The 21,917-nt window shown below is 36.3% G+C and overlaps 1 protein-coding gene and 1 long non-coding RNA gene across 5 annotated transcripts; one reads left to right on the top strand and one right to left on the bottom strand.

Annotated features, from left to right (window-relative positions):
- Positions 1-535: 535 nt before the first annotated feature.
- On the top strand, positions 536-1,709 carry LOC126601304 (uncharacterized). Of its 4 annotated transcripts, none has more exons than XM_050267994.1 (2): positions 536-796; positions 911-1,709. In XM_050267994.1, exons 1-2 carry the CDS (start codon positions 642-644, stop codon positions 1,431-1,433), a joined length of 678 nt encoding a protein of 225 aa, XP_050123951.1. In that variant the 5' UTR covers positions 536-641; the 3' UTR covers positions 1,434-1,709. The 4 variants fall into 4 exon arrangements, with proteins under 4 accessions (XP_050123951.1, XP_050123952.1, XP_050123954.1 ...); XM_050267995.1 differs by having other exon boundaries at positions 537-796; positions 926-1,709; XM_050267997.1 differs by having other exon boundaries at positions 584-770; positions 926-1,709.
- An 8,770-nt stretch (positions 1,710-10,479) lies between these two features.
- Positions 10,480-12,475, bottom strand: LOC126601303 (uncharacterized). The gene is made up of 2 exons (XR_007615713.1): positions 12,267-12,475; positions 10,480-11,038 (listed from the first exon to the last, which is right to left on the bottom strand). It is a non-coding gene; the product is annotated as an uncharacterized LOC126601303 (long non-coding RNA).
- Between the last annotated feature and the right edge of the window lie 9,442 nt (positions 12,476-21,917).

The raw sequence follows: 21,917 nt of genomic DNA, 5'->3' as shown, positions 1-21,917 counted from the left end.
AAAGATCGATGAGAATTGAACTCACATCACTGTGCATATACATAACATTATTGTTTTTCAATAATCTGATAAAGTATCATATGCCACCATGAATTTTATATTTATTTTTTTACTTTTGTCAATCATGGAAAATCACCATTATTTTTGTACAAGAAAAGGACCTTTATATCTAAAGAAGAAAAAGAAAAATATAGAGAATTTATAGCTGGAAAAATTTATATACCAATACCAATTGTAAAGCCTCATTCTTTATTCTTTCTCTCCAACGAAATTTTTTTATTGTAATGAAATCATGATAGTACTAGTTTTTTTTTAACAAACGAAATTATGATAGTATAAGTTAGAAAATGATTTCGCCACACTCCTTTTACCGTGCTTACAGACTCATATTTAACTTTACCATTGTTTTTGTTTGCTTTATTACCAAAAATAAATAAAGGTGTCACGTTCTACACACGGCCGTACCAAAAATGAAAATGATGTGTATATTTTATATATTACTTTATTTAATTAAGAATCCCAATAAAACACTACACGTTTTGTGGCTTTTGTTGTGTGGCCGTCGGCCTACCCAAAAAAATCCCTCCCTCATCATTCATCTCTCTCTCTCTCTCTCCCTCCCTCCCCTCTGCAACAACAATATGACAACGAGTAGCAAAGGAAACAACAACGCATCATCAGTAGTCCAAGTCCAAGAGCAAGCAGCAGGCAGCCATGAGTGCTGCATGTGTGGGGATTTTGGCTTCTCCTATGAGCTCTTTGTTTGCAAGGTTTGCCAATTCAGATCTCAGCACAGGTCCCCAGTTTAACAAAACCACTCTCTTTTTTGTTTAATTATATGAACATTTTTAATTTGATCTTTTAATTTATGGGTTATGATCTAACTAAACTGAAGTTTAACTGTAATCAGATTTCCTATGTGCAGGTACTGCAGCAATCTTTACCCAAATGCTGAGTCCTACAGAATCTGCAATTGGTGCCTCACCCAGAAGGAGGACACCCAAAACTCCTCAAATTCTTCATCCTCATGCAAAAAGGAATCCCAAGATCAAGACCACCCAATTACCAAGATCAGCATCAAGAAAAAGATTTCATCAAAAAACAGTCATAATCCATATGGTGGGTGTCTGAGGGGCACTATGCAGCTGCAACCAAGCGGGCCCATCAAGAAACAGAGATCACTTGATCTTCATCATCTTCATCGTCAATCATCAGCAGTATCTCCATCACCATCACCATCTCCAAAATCTGCACCAGTTGTTACCAGAAAGAGGATCATCACAAATGCGGCAAAGGAGGCTGAGAGGATCAAGAGGACAAGGTCAGAGGACATATCAAACATAAAAAACACAAGTACTATTGGGATCACAAGGCAAGTCTTCAGGAACAAGGTCAGAAGGTACAAGCTTTTGGATGAAGTTTCAAGTCAATAACTTGTTCACTACAGCTAGCTATATATTCCAATTTCTTCTCTCTCTTTTATTTTCTTTTTGTTGTACATACAAATATAAATACAGATAAAATTTGGTCTATATACATAATCTATATGTGATGGAGGAGACCAGTGGCAGGCGTAATTTAGTATGATATAGTATGTTGTAATTTTCAGTTAATGTAGAAACGTAATAAGAGTAATTCTGTGGTGGATTGTGGTGGATTCTGTATAATCGAGTTTTTTTAAGTTAAAGAACGTACTTCATTGTGTATAATTATATGTTTATTTCTTTCGTTACGAAATGGTATAAATCATATGTTTGTTTCTCTCTTTATGTAATAGGTCATGTGATGAAAGAGCTTTACGTAACTAAAGAATACCGCAAGTTCTCTATCACTGTACTGTTACAACTTACAAGCCATCGCATGTATATGTGTGTGTGTGTTTTTCTTTCAATGCCAAATATCTGTAAATGGTATTTAGTGACCACTATCAACATAAGAGCTGATATAATTTAGCCACTAGTATGACTCGCCTATACAGAGAACGCAAAACTAACCCAAACGAGACTACATACACATAGACAACTCAATCTAATATTTGTACTACAAGGACAAAACAACAAACACAGTCCACACCAAGAACACCACTCGATAAAGATTCAGTGGGTGCATTGTTTGTGGAATTTGATGGATTTTGGATGACTTTCAAATTTAAGTGTATTCAATATAGACTTTTAGAGGTCAATAAAAGTCAATTTGTATTAAAAAAAAATTTTATGACTCTAAAAAGTTTATGAAAATCTTGTGGTATTCATTTATGACTATTTTGAGTCTACAAAGATCCAAGTGTATTTAAAATTTCACTTATTTTAAAAGATTTTAGAAAGTCATGGATTTTGATGGACTTTGAATGCTTTTATAGAAAAAAAATTTGTCATTACAAATTCAACCTCTCCCTTAAGATTCTGATGGATTTCATTTTTCTTAATTCTCTGATGAATACTCCACCATCTAATATAATGCAATAATTATCACTATCACCACTTCCAACATCATGTCACCACCACTACCTTACCATAACCATCTTGTTCACCACTGTTACCATTGGTTCCACTGCTGTCATTGCCATGAGCATCATCGCTATCACTACTATGACCACCACCTACACCACTATCACTATGACTGCCACCTCTACCACTGTCTCCTTTACCACCCCGACACCACAATCACCCGGTGACACTTCCACTACCACCACCTCATAAGCCCACTTTGTCATAAATCATGATCACCATCTCAAATTCAATGATGAAAACTTAAAAATAATAATGGTTATTGTTGATGCACAAAACCGGAGGTCTTGGAACAACGTAAATCTGACCGTGAATCTGCAAGAAATGTAAATAACACAAGATGTATCGTGGTTCACCCCAAGGTTTGGGCTACGTTCACATTGATTATTGTATTTCTCTGTTTATGAGCCTTGTGGCTTTGTATGTGAGGGAGAGAGATTCAGAGCCTCTAAGGGAGAGAGTGAGGCCTCTGATGGCCTAGGAATTGGCCTCCCCTAATTTGTGAGGGTGAGGAGTCCTTTTATAGAATAAGGGCTCCTCACTTATTACATATATGCCCATTCCTTTATTACATAATTACATTTAAGTCCCTCGAGTATTTGTACGAGATCTAAATACGGAGGCCCTAAGTATGGTATAAACAGTAGTCCCCCAAGTCTTCAATCAAGAGGGTATTTTGGCTGGAGACTTGAAATTCAGTCCATGTGTAGGCCGAAGTAACTAGATGTCGTCTTGCCCTGAATACTCAATATGAGGCGGTGCTCAATCTGGAATGATGCTCAACTAGAAGTAGCACATGTTGCGAGGCTGCTCGGCTTGTGGCTTATGTTGCCTTGGTTGGCTCGGCTTGTGGCGTTGAAGGTGAGGGAGTCCTTTTTATAGAATAAGGGTTTGCTCCTCAATACCTAAGTGATGGGTTAGGAGTGATGCTCGCGGCGAGGCGGTTGCTCAGCAGGCGGCGATGCTCTTTAATGAAGGTGAGGGAGTCCCTTTTATAAAATAAAGGCTCGTTCCTCAGTACATAAGCGATGGGTGCTTTCTAATGAAAGTAAGGAAATCCATTTTATAGAATAAGGGTTCGCTCCTCAGTATATAAATAATGGGCTAAGTCCCCCAAATATTTTTCATAAGGCTCAGTTAAGGCCCAATATATGGTACATAATGTAGTCCCCCAAGTCTTCGGTCAATAGAGTCTGTTGGCTGGAGACTTCAAATTGAATCCATGTATGGGCCGAAGTGGCGGTTGTTCGGAGGCGGTATTTGTATACCTTGCATTGAAGCTTTGTAGATGAAGCTTTGCAAGTGAAGCTTTGAAGCTGGAGCTCTGTAAATGAAGCTTTTGAAGCTAGAGCTTTTGTAAATGAAGCTTTTGAAGCTGATTGACATGAGTGATGTTCATGAATGTTTATGTTGATTGACATGAGTGATGCTCATGGATGTTGACATGAGTGATGCTCATGGATGCTGACATGAGTGATGCTCATAAATGTTTATGTATGATTGATATGAGTGATGCTCATGGATGTTGACATGAGTGATGCTCATGAATGTTGACATGAGTGATGCTCATGAATGTTTATGTATGATTGACATGAGTAATGCTCATGTATAATTTGGGAGTACTTGACGTACTTTTAATCACCTGGTTAGTGGTAATAGCGGCAGGTTGCCGAAGAATTGTGAAGTACTGGGCGTACTTTTGATCACCTCGTTGGTGATAATAGAGGGCCTGGCTCTTTTGGGCATATGGGCCTTCGCCCTCTACATAACATTGCGGCCCATTATTATTTTGGGCTTGCCTTTTTTTTTTTTTACTATTATTACCCTCTGATGGGGTTTATACAGATGTCTCCGACAGATAAGAAAAATAAATTACAACATTCAAAAATAAATCCGACCCTCTGTTTTGCTTTTGCTTTTGGCCTGGTTGTTGTTGGGACCTTGTAACAGGATGGCAAACAGCTTGGCATTTAAATGTCTAAATTTTGTTATCATTGTGGTCGCCAGACCACTTTCCAGCTGCATATTTAAAAGAACCTGCTTTACCTTCACTGTTTTTGCTTTCTTTTTTGTGCAATAGGATGCAGCTGTAATCACGCTTCAAAAGCTCATGAACACTGTTAAGTTTCCACATGTTCCAAGGGTGAGGTAGGTTACCCCTAGTACAAACTTTCTCCTTTCCCCATGCACTGCCATTGTGGGTCAAGCCTCACCAGTCTTCAGGTCCTCGTGAATAGGAATATTAATCTTTTCTGGTGCAAGCAAATCTTGAATAGATTCCATGTACAACTTAGTAGTAGTCTCTTTTGTGCCTACCTGGACTACAGTTGCAGTTGACTGAGTTGCCAATGCAGCAACCAAAGATAATTTTCCAATGTTGGCTTAAGGCCATCCCTTGGGCTATCAGAACCTCGAAAACAGTATATAGTCGTCTCATCAGGTTGCTCACCTACACTAATCAGGCAAAGTCGCTTTTTTATTTGAATATTATAAGCAAGATGTCTTCCGCCTGCTGCAATTAGAATAGTATCGACTGGCCTTGCAGCCTCAACAACTATCTTTGACAAACCGGTCAACTCACAGCCACAAGCGAGGGTGACATGCCAAGTAAAGCCATCTCGGATGGGAGAGATGAAGCTGAAGATGTGCATCAGACATCCATCATCAAGATTATTTATAAGGCATGAGGACGACTTTGAGGAGCTCCTGCTTCTCTTTGTCTTTGTGAGGCTTCTCCTCCACCTTTTTTGCTCTATCTCCTCCACCATCTCCTCCATAGCCTCTTCCCTCTTTGTGTCTCTTTTCCCCTTATGCTTTTGCCGATAAAATCAGTGGAGTCTTCAGATTGCAGATGGCTTTTACTTTCTCTTTTCACTTTCTCAGAAATCAGAAAATGATTTCACATGCATGAAACACTTTCTCCTTTTGCTTTCTCAAAAATCAGAAAATGATGGCTTTCTCCTTTTGCTTTCTCAAACACATGATTTCACACAATACCCCCTCATGATAGTACGCATAGCAGAACTCAACATCAACGGCAGGCATAATTGCATTGTTAATCAGATAAATTCAATAAATATACCTGACCCAAAAGGACAGTAACATTATCTCGGTCTCCGTCTAATACAATCTTGAATGTAGAAAATGCCTAATCTACGTCACCTTAGGCCAGTAAAAGCTGACCAGCACACAAACCTCCATCCAAAATCTGGCGAAGCTGCTCAACCTTTCCTTGTTTGAAATACTCTCTCGCGATAATGAGCCAGAGATCGAGAAAGGCTTGCTCGGCCTTGAGGATGTCGATAATATCATTAGCTTCCTTTGGGAGCTGATCCAGAACTACCCGAGTTCTGCACTGGTATGTTCACACAAGCCATTGATTATGCAAATCACATAAAAACTGAGAAAGCACCCTAGCTCCGCCTTGTATCTCTTCTCGGCTTTGCGAACTGGTCGAAGAATGTGAACGGCCGCCACCAATTGGACGCAAACAACGTAACTTTTATGGGAATTTTGGGGTTGGAGATTGAGAGAAGATGGAAACGCTCAATCAGTCACTCTCTTCCTTTTACTATTTCTTTGCTTCAGCATGGAAGGTTGTGACCTCTCCTGTGAAGCTGAAGGTTCTGATCTCTCTAAAAATCCTTGTTCTGATCTCTTTGAAAGATGTGGACGATGGCAGGCGAGAGGGATGGCGGGGGCTGAAGAAAAGGCGATGCTCTCTGATGGCAGAGAGAGTTTTGGTTGTCTCTTGGGTTTTGCAGATTCACGGTGAAGGTGAAAAAATGAAAGAGAACCAACATAGCTTTTTGTGTCGGTTCCCACAGACAGTGCCAAATGTTGATGCACAAAACCGGAGGTCTTGGAACAACGTAAATCCGACTGTGAATCTGCAAGAAATGTAAATAACACAAGATGTATCGTGGTTCACCCCAAGGTTTGGGCTACGTCCACACTGATTATTGTATTTCTCTGTTTATGAGCCTTGTGGCTTTGTATGTGAGGGAGAGAGATTCAGAGCCTCTGAGGGAGAGAGTGAGGCCTCTGATGGCCTAGGAATTAGCCTCCCCTAATTTGTGAGGGTGAAGAGTCCTTTTATAGAATAAGGGCTCCTCACTTATTACATATTTGCCCCTTCTTTTATTACATAATAACATTTAAGTCCCCCAAGTATTTGTACGAGATCTCAATACGGAGGCCCTAAGTATGGTATAAACACTTATTAATAGTATTGAACTCTCTAGAATTCTGCAAAAGACCATCATGTAAGTCAACAAAAATATATCATTAAAAGTCTATGAAATTTTAGGAAATTTATAATAATCAATAAAAGTCTATTAAATATGTGAAGGTCTATCACTTTAAAAGCTCAACAAAAGTCCATATAAATCTTAATACAATACATCCCTTAGTTCTTCTTTTTCAAAAGAAATACAAAGTTCCTCATGTTTTATTTGACATACAAACAAGTAGCGTTATTAATAAATGAAAAATGCTAAGAAATACCATATTTTGTACCATTAGCATCATCTTATGCATCATTTACCACATAATATGGTACCCTACTGCAGTAAAAGGAATAGCTACATTTAGAACTCTCGACTACGTAAAATAAATGAAATGGGTTGGTAATGCCACAACCAACGAACAAATTAATAGGTAGACCTAAAACCTAGCTACATTTCTCAATGTCTCTTTCAATAAAAAATGGAACCTAACACTTATCCACTCAAAGTGGGATGTCTGGAGATTCCAAATTGCTTAGGTACAAGGAGCACATCGAACTCTCTGGATTTAACTGGAAAGTTTGACAGATTCCCTTGGAGAAAGATCGGATCAGAACGCTAGCAGCAAGTTGTAAAATATTATGTAATTAGTCTTTTTATGTCTAATTATTTGTAAGTATATAATCCTAAAAAAGTAAGGTGAAAAATCTAGGAATAAGTTGACTTGGGAAAAGGCATGGAGCATAATCTGTGATGGGAAAACGTCCCATACTTTCAATTTGCCGAGTTTTAATACAAAACTTGAGCTACAAGGAACTTGGAACCAAGTCATTCAGACTAATATTAATATTGTATTTAGTCTTGTGAGAGACTTTCAGTCGAATTTTAAACATACAATATGTCGAAAGATTTTATATAGCTAAGATTTTAGCAAATGTTGACGCATGTAGGTTGATAAGCATTTAGATCTTTAGAAAAAAAAATGTTTGATTAAAATTTATAACGAATGCTTGAATGAAATGAATGAGAAAGTATAAAGAAAAAATGTGAGAACATACGTAGATATGAATTAGAAATTTATAAATACTTTACCACTAATCTATAGCTTAAAAATATTAAGAGTCTCTACTATATAATGAAAAAGTTTTAGTTTTCCAAATTTTCTAAGAAACTGTGTGAGAATAAATTTCATATAACCGATAGTATAATTATCTCTTCTAATTAGAGGTGGGCAAATAGGCCCTGGGCTCGCGGGTTCTAGCGATTCGAGGCGGGTCCATATTATTTATATACAGAACAGGGCAGGGCGGGTCGGTTCCAAGTAAACAGCGGGGCAGGGCTGATCCAAATTTCTAAAGACACGAGCCCCCGGCCCAAACCGTATCCATTGAACTTGTATGTTCAAATCTCATGCAAACACACAGGTCTCACCAAGCCTAACCTCACTCAGTTTGCTTTCTTGAAGACTCGTCGCAAAGTCAGACTGAATCTTCTCTCCTCAGTCTTCCCTCTCGATCTCTCTCTCATAGAGTCCAAACTAACTCTCATCCCTATTGATTCTTAATCTCTCTCTGTCGAACTCGAAGGGAAGAATGACTAAGTCAGTTTATCTCTGTGTCAAACTCGAAGGGATGAACGATGAAGTCGAACGACGAATCAATCATCTTCTCCGTCTGAGAAGACGAAGATTGCGAGGGGCCATCCTTTTTTATTTCTTTGATTTTGAGTCGTTGTCCAAGAAGAAGAAGATTTAAACCTTCAATCTGGCCCCAAAAATAACTTCGATATTCGTTGTCCAATATGGGAATACCCATATCCAGATTAAACTTATCCTTGCTATTCTTTCACCTATTTATCCTTGTTCATTTCTCCCTCAGAATCTCAGCCATCAAGTATTTTTAATTTTTTATATTGTCTCTTTGATTGTTGAGAAAAACAGAGGCAATGTTCAATTTTTGTGGTAATGCGGTTGTAAAGTTTGAATCTTTGATGGTGCTCCAAATTAGAGAAGACTGCGGAATCAAATAGATTGGCGAAGATAAAGGGGAACAACTCGCCTGCTCTCCACCCAATCTGGTCCAACTCGACCGATTTTGGGGCGCTCTTGACTCGCTCTTGATTCGCGCGTCTTAAGGATGATGATCGAGGAAGAAGGTAACTGCAGCTGGGAAAACTTGTTCTCCCACGACCGATTTCCTTATGTACTGAGGAAGACAACGTCAACAAGGTCATCCTTTATGTGTTGGCCAAAAAAAAAATAACTAGACTCACGGACCCAGTCGATTTCTGCTTGTTTCAAACTATCCGAGTTAGGTCTAGTTCCAAATTATGAAACGCCATTACCCAGCTCTACCCACCCCGTTACCATTTACAATGGGTAGAGTCTGGTTCCTCCAAATTTCAGCCCGGCCCGTGCCCACCCCTAATTCTAATTGAGAGTATGACACATGGGCTAAAGAATAATTTTGAAAAGTTATACATATAAGTATAATCGGAGACTTAAGACAAATGTTATATTTGAGTTTGAATATGAGTCTAAGGTTCTCCAATGCACCAAAGACTTGAAACTCATCAAAATTATATATAAGTCTTCCGAGAAGTTGAGATCAAAATTTGGGGTTCAATATGCAATTTGAGTTCAAGGGAAGCGCATGCTAACTAGGAAAAATATTATTCAACTAAGAAAAATGAGATTTGTGTTTTGAATCCAATCATCTCTAAAGCACATAATTAAATTGTTAACATTCAAATATGAGTTTTGAGTCTTTTTTTTTTTATTTTTGAGACAAACGATAGTAGTAGATTGATTCTAATAGGGCTGGAAAAAAATCCCGAAAATCCTAAACCAAACCAAAAAAATTCTGATCCTAAACCAAAATTCCTGAAATTTTCGGGATGACATACTGAACTGATCTCGAAAATTTGGTACGGAAATCGGTATTGTCTTCTCAATATTTCAGTGATCCCATACGGAACCAAAAATGAATATTATATATATATATATATATATATATATTATGCATATTTAAGCTTTTCTTTTTGCTTTTGGTTTGGAACTTATTTTATTTTGGAACTATAGTTTGTAACTTATTTTTTTTTGCTTTTGGTTATGTTACTTGTTTTATTTTGGTTGCATGCATGTTGAAGTTGAATGTTGAATTCAAGTACTGAAAAAAAGGACATTTGAATTGTTTCAAACTACTAGTAGCAATATAATTGGTGTGGTTTACAGGTAGTAACCATAGCCATTTACTCCATTTGTTCAACGCTACCATCCAACTCTTGGATTTCCAAAATTTTAACTATGTCATTTGGTCTAAAGGTAGTAACCATAACCCTTTACCACCATAATTGCCGGTACAAACCTCCTACACACACTCACCCTGCACTGCTGCTTCTCAACCAAATGTGTCTATCTCTTCAACACGAAATAAAAAAATTGTATTGTTACTTTTCAAACATATTAGGGTTGTAACTTATTTGTTTGCTTTTGGGTTTGTAATTTATTTTATTTTGGTTGCATGTTAATTTGACTTGGTATGAATTATTGGTATTTCAATTTGTATGAAATTTGGGGATACCGAACATCCCGAAATACCAAAAATATTTTGGGAATACCAAAATTTCTGTTCGGGGTTGGTCTTCAAATTTCAGTCCTAAAAATTTTCGGTTAGGGATTCAAGATTCCATTTTCTGTTTGGGATTCCATACCGAACCACCCTTAGATTTTAAAGCCAAAGAAAGCCGAGAAGAATAGTACAAATGGATTACATAACATCCTCCACAATGAGGTCAATAATGAAACTCAAAGGATGGTCAAGCCATTCAAAATGATTGCTAATATTTAGACTGAACCTAGTTATCCTATGAGCAATAGTGTTGGCTTGAAAGAAAACATGGGTAGAAAGATCTTCAGTGATTGCGGCAAGCAAACTCTTCGAATCTTCAATAATATGCCGATTAGAGATACATTAGTTAACGAATGATTAAAAGCAACCACAATCTGAAGAGAGTCACCTTCCATAATAAAATTTTGAAAGCCTATTAACGCTACCCAAACCACGCACTCATGAGCTGCCAAAGCTTCCGCCATTAGCAAAGATGAGACGTTCTGCCAATTCCAGCAATGAGCCCACTTTCCAAATTCATCCTAACGATGATGCAAGCTCATCCAACTAGAGAATCACGATTCCAGGCTCCATCAAAATTCAATTTGAGACGACCAGACAATAGTAAAGACCATTTGCAAGGACCAAGATCCATAGAGCGGGATTGACTTTGGCGAGCTTGCACGCGCAAGTATTCCTGCCACCAAGTAATTAAGTGAGCAACAATAAGATATGGGGATTCGCAAGTGCCCTTTCATAGCATTGAATTACGGCTATTCCAGATTGCCTAGGAGATCATGAGCAATGTTTCAAAAGAGCTAGGGGGTGAGAAAAAGCCAGGTTCGAGAACCAGTTGATGCAAGAGTCGATGTTTTGGCCACGAGGCAGGGGCTCCAAATGGAGCAAAGCCAAGCACACCTAGCAAAATGGCAGTTCTTAAGGAGATGGAATATTGACTCCTAAGCGGAGTGGCATAGTATGCATGATAGATCTGTCGTAATATGCTTGGTAGCCAAGTTGTGTTATGTGGGGACGATATTCTTGCATAGACGTCAACAAGTAATCTTCACTTTTGGGGGAACCCTTGCCTTCCAAAGTTTTACCCATAAATCCATAACTTTTTTGGTACCTAATATAATAATATAGATTTAAAATTTGAGTCTTTGCATTGGAAATGCTCTAATTAAGAAGAAAACCCCAAGTAGAAAGTTGGTCTGAAAAGTGTTCACAACTCGCATTTAGGTTTGATAATCTGGTGGATGATTATGAAGTCATTAGTAAGAGAAATGTAAATTCTATATATGAATTGCAATTTTATTATTAGTGACTTTTTACGTTCAAAACTCTTAATAAATAAATAAAAAGAAGTGTTTTCGGTGTCATTTGGTGGAGAATCTAGAGATCGGACTAAGTGATCATATGGCTCGCACACACAAAATCATTCCTATCTCACTTCTAATTTTTTCATGTTCACCCGGTCTCATTTGTATTTCACATCATTTCACACAATACGAAGGGGCCCACTACCAACGATGACCACATCCAAAATCTTCTCCATTTAGTGACTAGGTTTGTGCTTAAAGGAAAAATTAACTTAAATGGAACTATAAGTAATATATATTAACCATAAGTGACTATTTTTAACAGGTTTACCCTCTTTTAGATGTGTAATGGGATTCTTGGCAGTTTGAAACAACTTCTAGATCATGGTCATGTGTAATTTTCCAAACCAATGATGGTGATGTTGAATATAATACCACTACTACCAATCATCATATCAATTCATCGTAAATATTACGAAACTAATAATGAACAGTTAATTTGTTAAAAAAAATAAAAATCAATAATCAACAACTAATTCTTCGTTGTTGTAAAATCAATGATATGTGTGCAGTGGAATAAAGTAAATAAAACACAATATTTACGAGGTTTGGCAAGTGTGCCTATGTCCTCGCGGCAGCAGTAGTACTTTCTTTCATTATATGAAATAATAGGAGTACAAAATAACTCTCACTATTTTCTCTTTTATCTCTAGCTTGGCTTACTGGTAATTTCTTCTACATCTCTATTCTTTCGTCTTCTCTTCATTTTCCTCCATAACTCATATTTCTTTCCTCTGTATGTTTTTCTCTCATCTCTTTCTTCTTCTTCTCACTTCTTCCTTCCTCCGTATGCTCTCATCTTATAGGCAAAAGATTACTATAGCAAAACTATTTACTTTACAAACTTTCCTCAAATGAATAGTGAAATATTGTGCATGAATAGTAATCCATCCGTTTTTCTTCATATGAATAATAATCCATCTGATTTTTTTTGGATGAATAGTAACAAACTATTCATGTGGGTCATCTACATATTATATTACAACACTCCCCCTTGGATGGCCATACATCAATTTTGATTGCCTCGTTAAAACCTTGATACGTTTTGGATGCTCCCCCTGATGAGTATTCCCCATGATTTCGAATTCTTTAATTTGACTGATTACTATGTTGATGTAATCTAATATCATTCATGATAGTTGGAGTGTTTGCTTCTAAAGGTGGTTCACATACGCTCCAAATTTTAATAGCCGTAAGTTTTAACCAAACTCTTGTATTTCTGAGAGATATGAAGATGTGGCACTGAATGTTGTTTCCTTGATCGTTGTAGGATCAATTTATTTCCATATGTAAATACAAATCATTTCTGAGAGCAATTTGTATGCAAGCTAAAGAGATATTCAGATTTTTGCTTGCCCAATAAGACCATGGCTATTAGTGAGTTCTTTGGAATAGAATAAGCACATGTCTATAATTTCCTGGAGTTATCAAAAGATAAACTTTACTTTATTCTAATACCATATGTTGGAATTGTGCTTCACAGAAAATGTAACATCTGACTCAGCGTATTGTACTAAATACAGTAAGGCACGTACCTTACTAAGATATGGTACTCTTGGACTAAATATCAATTCATCATTTCCCTCATGAGGATGAATGATCTTTCTTAGTGTCTAAATATTGATTAATCATTTGAGTATTCAACTCATAATCTTCAATCCATATGGTTTTTTAATACCATAAACATTTTGGATAAGATTTATGTTGGCATATTGTTTAATTTGCAGCTCGAGACAATATTCCTTTCAACGCTTTATAATCTTTCGAAACTCTTCAAAAGTTCCACTCTAATATTATCAACTCTTGCAAGGTATTTAGTATGTTGCAACATCATAAAGATAGTACTCACTAAGGCAATTTATACCATCTATTGGTATTGAGTACATAGTTTATACTACCTTTCCATGGCTTTCTTCAAGCAGTCTGAATCCTTCAGGGATTTTCTGCACTTTATGACACATTCACCTTTGGAATTTATATAGAGCAACTTGCTTCCATGTATATTTAAGGGATTTACTTGTTGAGATATGCTTCAGGCATGTATAATTCTCCACTGAATTGAACAAGCTTTACAATGAGAAATCATGTTTCCAGGAGTGTATTACAATTTCAGGTTTCAACTGGAAACCTTGTGTCATATCATGTTGTAGTTCATTGTATTACAAATGCCCACATGTAACCTTCTGGGTTCAACATTTTGTACTATAGATCCATTTTTCCACGCTCTTAATAAATTGTAATGGAATTGCCTTCCTCCATTTTGCCCAATAATTTTGCTTTTTGTCGACGAACAAAAGAACGTAACTCAATATCAACACAGCTCTTTGATGAATTTAGTAGCTACTGTAAAACCAAAATTAACATTGATAATCATCAATTCTTAATCTCATAATTCTAATGTGCATGTGCATGCGCATGCATGTTTATAATCATTTCATTACTCTGGATATCCTTGCCTATTCAGGGGCTTTACATTGTCTCTTCTAAGATAGTCATCTCTTATTAGATGAATTGTTTTAGAATTTGGATCATAACATCCTCTAAAGCGTTATAGAGCTTGGATTTTTAATATCCACTTGTGGGGAGTTGAATAATTGGAACCTACACATCGATTATGCTTCTGGCATGAGATATATTAAAATTTCCGTGTCCATGGATTATCCTTTTGGAACTTGAATCCATGCAGCGACTGTCATGCTTCGGGCATGCAACAGTTCAGTAATGCCAAGTCTATGGATAGTCTGACTTAGACTTCAATCCGTGTGGTAACTCTGTAACTTGTAATCAATTAGTAATTTTCATTACCTTTTTGTACATCATGTGAAATAGAAAATGATAATGTTTGATGGGGCTATGAGTATGATTCCCATCATTGAACTTTGGTCTTCCATTCACTCAGTCAACCACCAATTTTCTCCATTTGAACTTCTATGGGCTCATCGTTGATCCTTCTGTTTCAGTCTCTTGCACAGTAGAAGTGGTGTGCAACCTTTGCCCTTGGATGGTCCATCACTTCTTGGTGACTCATCCATGCTTGGCAGCTTTAGTGTAAAGAGCCAACAACGTACCAATTATTATATGGTGTTAGTGACTTGAGACCCAACTCCAACAACAGTTGAATATGACTACTCGAGAGCAATGTAAGGTAAGTAATCAAGGAAAGGTTACAGGCAGTCGGTTCCTAACTGGAAGTTTGATTTCAGGTTTCGACTGATTGCTTTCTTTCTCCTTGTCTTGCATGTAAGAGCAATGTCAAAGGAAAAGACAAGGAAATAGCATGATATGAGACACTCTTACTATCGACCCTAATGATATGGGATACATTTGCTCTTGAAGGAAAAAATATAAGATTTTAATGCTGGTGTAAACGTTTTCGATCGAAATGAGTTTCTTGCTGAGAAAATGAGTTTGGTATTTTGAGGGACTTGGTTGAAGAGGTATTCGAGAGAATGAAGATTGAATATGTTGAGAGGTTTAGTTGCAGATGCATTCTCGGCAAGGAAGATGAGTTAGGCGTTTTGGAGGTGTTCTTTGCCATGGAGGTCGAAAGTTAACATATATAGGGATTTCCCAATAGCAAGTAGTGGTGCGGTTATAACCTTGTCACCCACAATTGTTGGCAACAATGGTGTAGTTAGAATAGTGAACCTTACGAATTTTAACTTTGCCAAAGATATTTTGATAGAGTTATCCTTCATATCTAGAAAGCTGAGATTGCGTCAGAGAAATGTTGACAAACTTTATTCAGGAAAATCTGGCTTTTGAAATTCGGAGAGCAGTGTCTCTTTGATTTTTGAACAGGTGGATGTGTTGCCTCTTATTATATAGAGGTATCAATTGTATTAAAAATGCACGCTTTGAAGGTTGCCCGCTTGTGAAAATTATCTTTGTTGTATTTCTAAGATTTCACTCTATCTAACCATTTTCTTTCATCATTTCTGAAAATGGCTTGCCCATCCAACCCTTGTTTAGATTTGAGTCTCGGATGAGATACACACGAGCCGTGTCAGGATAATATACTGCACTCGTCCTTTTTATCTTTTAATGGCCCTCTTACAGTTGAAGACTTTGTGATGAGGAATGATATAATGGCTACAGTAGTAGCTAGGAACCTTCTCACTCCTAGAGATAAAATAATACTTTCAAAGAGGTCTGATGAATTGGCTGTTCAATACTCTTTGGCTTTTAGTGTTCAATGTGCGGGTTTTGTATCCACCATGGGCCAACGTCTACTTGCTCGAACTCACAAAGTCGAAACATTAATTGTTAAGGTGGCAAGTTTTAGACAAGAAATTAGAGGGCTCAAGCACGAGAATAAAGAGTTGCACAAACTTGCAAATATTTACTTGACGAGCATGAAAGAAAGCTTGACTAGCTACATGAATCCAAAAGTCGGATTCAAAGTGATCACCAAAGATTCGTGGCTAGATTTTGAAGACAACTGGTGTCTTCCTCTTCTGGTGCTTTTCCAAGTACTAAGGCATTACATGATCAACCTCCAGTGCCTTTCCCTTCTGGGGTATTGCCAAGTTTTAAGTCTTCACATGAGCAACCTTTGTGAAGGCCCCCCATTTATTTGGTTTTGTAGTTGTAACTCATGTGTATGTATAAAAAGAAAAAATTCTCCCATTTGATTTTATACATGTTTGAAAGCTTCTACTTTAGCTTGTTATATATATGAACCCATGGAAACTTCTGGTTCCATAATTAATGAACTAATGAAGAGACAATGGAAACTTCTGTTTCCATGAATATGATTCAATGAGCCCTTAAGTATATATGTTTTCTAATATCATATGCTTCCACATGAATTCTCATGAATTATGAATTCATGAAAGTATCTCTTGTGTAAGATGTTGATGGTCACAAGATCGGGTTTTGCTAAGTTCACCATTTTCTTATTCCCAAAAGGAAGGAATTCAGGTATGACAGAAATTGCGATAATTAACTCATACCACATATAACTTATGTCTACACAAAATGTTAGAACTTCAAGTTCTTAACATTATTCATATTTTAAACTTTAGGTCAAAACATTATTCATATGCACTCGAAATTTATTCTCAAAATTGACATCATTAGAACCTTTAGGTTCATATTTTAGAATTCATGCCGATACTTAATTTGTACATGGATTAAGGAACTTATGGTCCTCATTTACATGAATCAATGAACTTATGGCCCTTATTTAATAGTTTGTGGACTGAGGCACTTGTGGCCATCATTTTAATTTAGTTAAGGAATTGTTGCTCTCTCAATTGATTCAAAAACTTCAAGTTTTGATTTGATCAAGGAACTTTGGATCCGATCCTTTTTATATAATGATGATGGTGGAACTTCATGTCTAATCTTTTTTAATGGTGGAAATTCAGGTCCAATCATTTTGTATAATGAGGATCAATAAACTTTAGGTTCTAATCTGATTAAGGAACTTTGGGTCCTTTTATATACTCTTCATAAAATGTAGTACACTAAATAAATTAAAGCAATAGTCGGTAATTCCAGCCATGGTAAATAAATTGCTTTTAAGTAAATAAAAGCTTATGACAATAGCTTTGATTCAGCATCATTCACATAAATATCAAAACTTTAAAGCAAAGGGTAATAATTACACCCACTGTAAATAAATAGAACTTGTGATAGGGCTTTAAAACCAACACCATTCACATAAATATGCCAAAACAAAAAAGACAATGATTAAGTCTCCATCTTTTTTTTTTCTTTTTTTTCTTTGTCTGCCACTTTCTTTTGTTTCATCCTTTTTATTTTATTTTCATTTCATAGTTCTAAATCATTTTAGTTACCCAGGAAGTAATAGTAACAATAAGTCCCAATTGGTGGTCCTCCTCCGATGAGTTTCGAAAAAATCGAAACAGTTCCCATAAGTTTTGGAGTTAAGAGTAGTGCCTGCAACTTATGAGAATATCGAACCGTTAGATTTGGCTCAAATTTTAGTATGATATGGATAGAAGGATACCGAACAACTTTCATGAAGAAACAATTTCGATCTAGCTACTAAAAAATGAGTTTCGGTACTCATAAGATGACTGTCCAGTTTTCTGAGGAATTGATAACTGGGTTGGTATTTCAGACATCTAAGACGATTACATAGTTGGAATTTTCTGAAAATTTGATATGTTATAGGTACTGGGCGGACGAACAACTTTCAAGAAGGAAATATCTCAATCAAAGGTCATTAAGTTAGAGTTCAGAGGCTATTTACATGGCTAGCAGATTTTCTGCCAATAATAATGATAATAGTTATATAACCAAATGTATATTTACTTTAAGAAAATTAGTCATACAGAGATATGAAGATGAAATGAAAAGATTTTCTTATCTATGAGATTCCAGCTGATAGAGATGAGAGATAGGTAGTGCTTCACCGAATTTATAGGGTGTGATTTCCACCGACATGAGAGTTTTTCGTGATGATAACGTGTTGTAAAATTAACGATATGTGTGCAGTGGAATAAAATAAATAAGACACAATATTTACGAGGTTTGGCAAGTACCTACGTCCTCGGGGCAGCAATAGTACTTTCTTTCATTATATGAAATAATAGAAGTATAAAATAACTCTCACTATTTCTCTTTTCTCTCTAGCTTGGTTCATTGGTAATTTGTTCCGCATCTCTATTCTTTCCTCTTCTCTTCCTTTTCCTCCATAACTCCTATTTCTTTCCTCTGTATGTTTTTCTCTCATCTCTTTCTTCTTCTTCTCACTTCTTCCTTCCTTCATATGCTCTCATCTTATATGCAAAAGATTACTATAACAACACTATTTACTTTACAAACTTTCCTCAAATGAATAGTAAGATACTGTGCATGAATAGTAACCCATCCGTTTTTCTTCATATGAATAATAATCCATCTGATTGTTTTTGGATGAATAGTAATGAACTATTCATGTGGGTCATCCACATATTATATTACAACATTTGTCAATATTGCATCACTTAGTACTACAATTTAATGATATTCTTGTTTATTTGTAAGTAAGAGATCTTAGGTTCGATTCTCTCCAAAGACAAATTTGGACCACATTATTGCTAGTCCATTATGAAGCTAAATCTACCCCTCTTCTTAGTGTAAATAATATCGTCTGTTTAAAAAAATATAAAAAATAAAAAAACGTGTAATTTAGGCAACTCTTTTTTGACATAACAAATTAAGAAAAATAATTTTGCCTTATAGGGAACAAGTCACTTCTCCTTTATTGATACTTACACAGACAAGGGCGGAATTAAGATTTTTTGAGCTGGTGGGCTAGCTAAATTTACTACCATAAATAGTTAAAAACTAATTAGGGTTGCAGTCTTAATTATTTAGAAATGTGATCATGTAAATCCTTTTAAATTTTAAGATATTTTTGTAGAATTCTACTATATCTTATATTTAGATAGTGTCCTATTTCAGTTGTTTGAATAAGAAAACAAGGGTGGCACAGAGCTTAAAGAGGAGATCTCGCAAGAAAGGGATGAGATTGCGAATGTTTGTCAATGGGAAGGCGTAAGTAGGTTAGATTGTCAATGAAAATGAGTACTTTTGTTTTGACGAAATTGCAACAAACAAAACCACAACAGTTTTGTTAGACTAATTGGCTACAAGTACTCGCTTCTTGTGTCCAAATTTAATTTCCTTCCTCAAAGTTTAAAATAGTTTAAAACATTGTATGGCAAAAAATTAACAAAATTATAAATCTCAAAGATGACACTGATAAACTTAATATAACAGTATTGATATGACATTTATAGCAAACTACATGTACCGTTTGGTTGTCAATACATTGTTGGAGAGTGTGAAAAGAGATAATTTGAGCAATGGTCTCTCAATTTTTGTTCAATTGGAGCTTTAGTTTATGAACTTAAAATCCGTGAGTATTGGTCCTTGAACTTGTAATGATGTGGAGTAATGGTCCTTTTGCCTAACTTCGTTAGAATTTTCATCCACTTTTTGCTCTTTAAACCCTTTATTTTGTATGGAAGTTCTAATGGATTTATCGAAAAGGAATATTGCTCCACACTATAACAATTGAACCAACACTCACAGGTTTTTAGTTTAGAGACCAACGTTCCAATTGAGCGAAAGTTCAGGGACTATTCATCCAATTTCTCAAGTTTAAATCTCACGCTGAGAATTTAGTTTCCGGAAGAAAAAAAAACTCCACACTTGTCGAGCTAGATGCTTAAGCTTTGAAAAATATAGGTGTTGAAAATTATGAGCTGCTAGAACGCCTCTCCAAAGTTGTATATGCATGTACAATTTATCGTCGGCCTTAGATCTACCAGATGCAACCTAGCCCTCGGGTAAAGCAAGGCCCGCAATATTCAAGATGCAAAAGAATCTCTGACCATATACATTACAGTTGGCATAACCCAGGACCTTTCCCAAATTACAGTGGATCAACTGTCACGACTCATAGCCCAGGATTGCAAAATGGGCCGCATAAGGATCGAACTGCCATTTATCATCAAGCTTTGTTCAGGTCTTTCAGGCCATCTCCAATCGAAATGAGGGTCAGAGAGCTCATTTAGCCCTCTAGTCCTCCAAGATATTAATATTTTAATGAACAATACATTGTCATATTTGCCTCCATCTCCAACTGAGAGCCATATGGCTCGTTTTAGCCATGTGACAAAAAATTGTCTCCAACGAGGGCTAAAGGGCCATAGGGCCAAACATAATTTATTATTTAAATTTAAAAAATACAACAACTTAATTTAAAAATGGTGAAAATTATGTGAAAATGGTGTAGGAATGGTTTAGGTATTTATAGGAAAAAAGGGGAATTTTAAAATAAAATAAAAAATTAGCCCCAAAAAGAAAAAAGGACAATACTGTTGGATATATCCGACAGAAAATGTATTAATAATGAAAAATCCAGCCCAGCCCTGGGCTGGCTAGCTGGTTGGATTGGGCCAACCGATTGGCCCTTTGGCCTTTTTTTGTTCAGTGGGGCCCAGAAGCCCTTTAGCCTAGCCCTTTGTTGGAGACGGTTTTCGGGCTATTTTTAGCCCTCTTGCCCTCTCGACCCTTTGGTTGGAGATGATCTCACATATTTAACCATGCAAATATAAAAGAAAGCCACTAAAATATAAAAGAAATGCACTAAAAATTGAACGAAAATGTTAGGATCAATCGGGCACACGTACATGAGTTCATTTTAGTCATTCAAGCATGTGGGGATCAGTCGTGCATGAAAAGGAACTACTCAGGAGAGGTGCTGAGTTGGGTTGAATACTTTCCAGTATTTACCCAAGGACTAGCAAAAGACATACATATTATGTTCAATGTGTTCATCTTTATGGATCAAGATCATCTCCTAAGCTAAGGATGAGTGATCCTCCTGATCAAAGAGTATGGGCCGTTGGATGAAAATCCAACGGCTACAAACAGGGGGTTCCTTTAAAGTTATAATAATTATAGCCGTTGAATTTTCATCCAATGGCTCATACTCCTTGGTCAGGAGGATCCTCATCCTTAGCTCAAGAGAGGATCCTGATCCCATCTTTATAATATGGGTCTGTGGTACAGACTGTGACATGTAATCTTTTCTTCTTCTTCTTTTCCGTTAAAAAATTATTTTTAAAAGAGCATGGGCCATCGTGTATTTGAATTTTTGAAATGTTTGATGCTCCAAGTAAATTCGTCCACCCAATTTCTTTTAATATATCGGCCATATTTTCTATGCCATTTCCCAGGTGAATGTGAACACAATTTCGGATTGGGAGGTGATTTTCACTCTTGTACACATTTTTTTGGATTTTTGATCTTTGGATTGAATAAATTAAATAAAAACAACGAATATGATTAAGTATGAGTGTGTGAGAGACTAAAAATAACGTATATATCATCTTTTTAAAAGCGTTTTGCACTCAACTCTCAAAGACGATGAAAGTTATTATTCTTCCCGGCTCAAATACAAAAGAGTATTATCATATATAATATTATCCATTTGATTGACGCTGTGCTTATGGTACAAACTGCATATTTACTACTTTCATTTAATGATATTTTCAATATAATACACAATAGAACAAACAAGTTGGGGCAAATCACCAGTCCAAGCATGGGTTGACACATTTCATCATAACTCTATATTTGAAAAAATATTTGACATTACAATTAAGCAACAAAATAGAAGACAAAGGTACACATCTAATGGTTATACTTATTTCTTTGTATCTTTTT

The sequence above is a fragment of the Malus sylvestris genome, chromosome 15 (assembly GCF_916048215.2).
Source record: "Malus sylvestris chromosome 15, drMalSylv7.2, whole genome shotgun sequence".
Lineage (NCBI taxonomy): Eukaryota > Viridiplantae > Streptophyta > Magnoliopsida > Rosales > Rosaceae > Malus > Malus sylvestris.
Note: the sequence above shows the minus strand (reverse complement) of the source record. Positions and strands in the feature narration are given on the sequence as shown.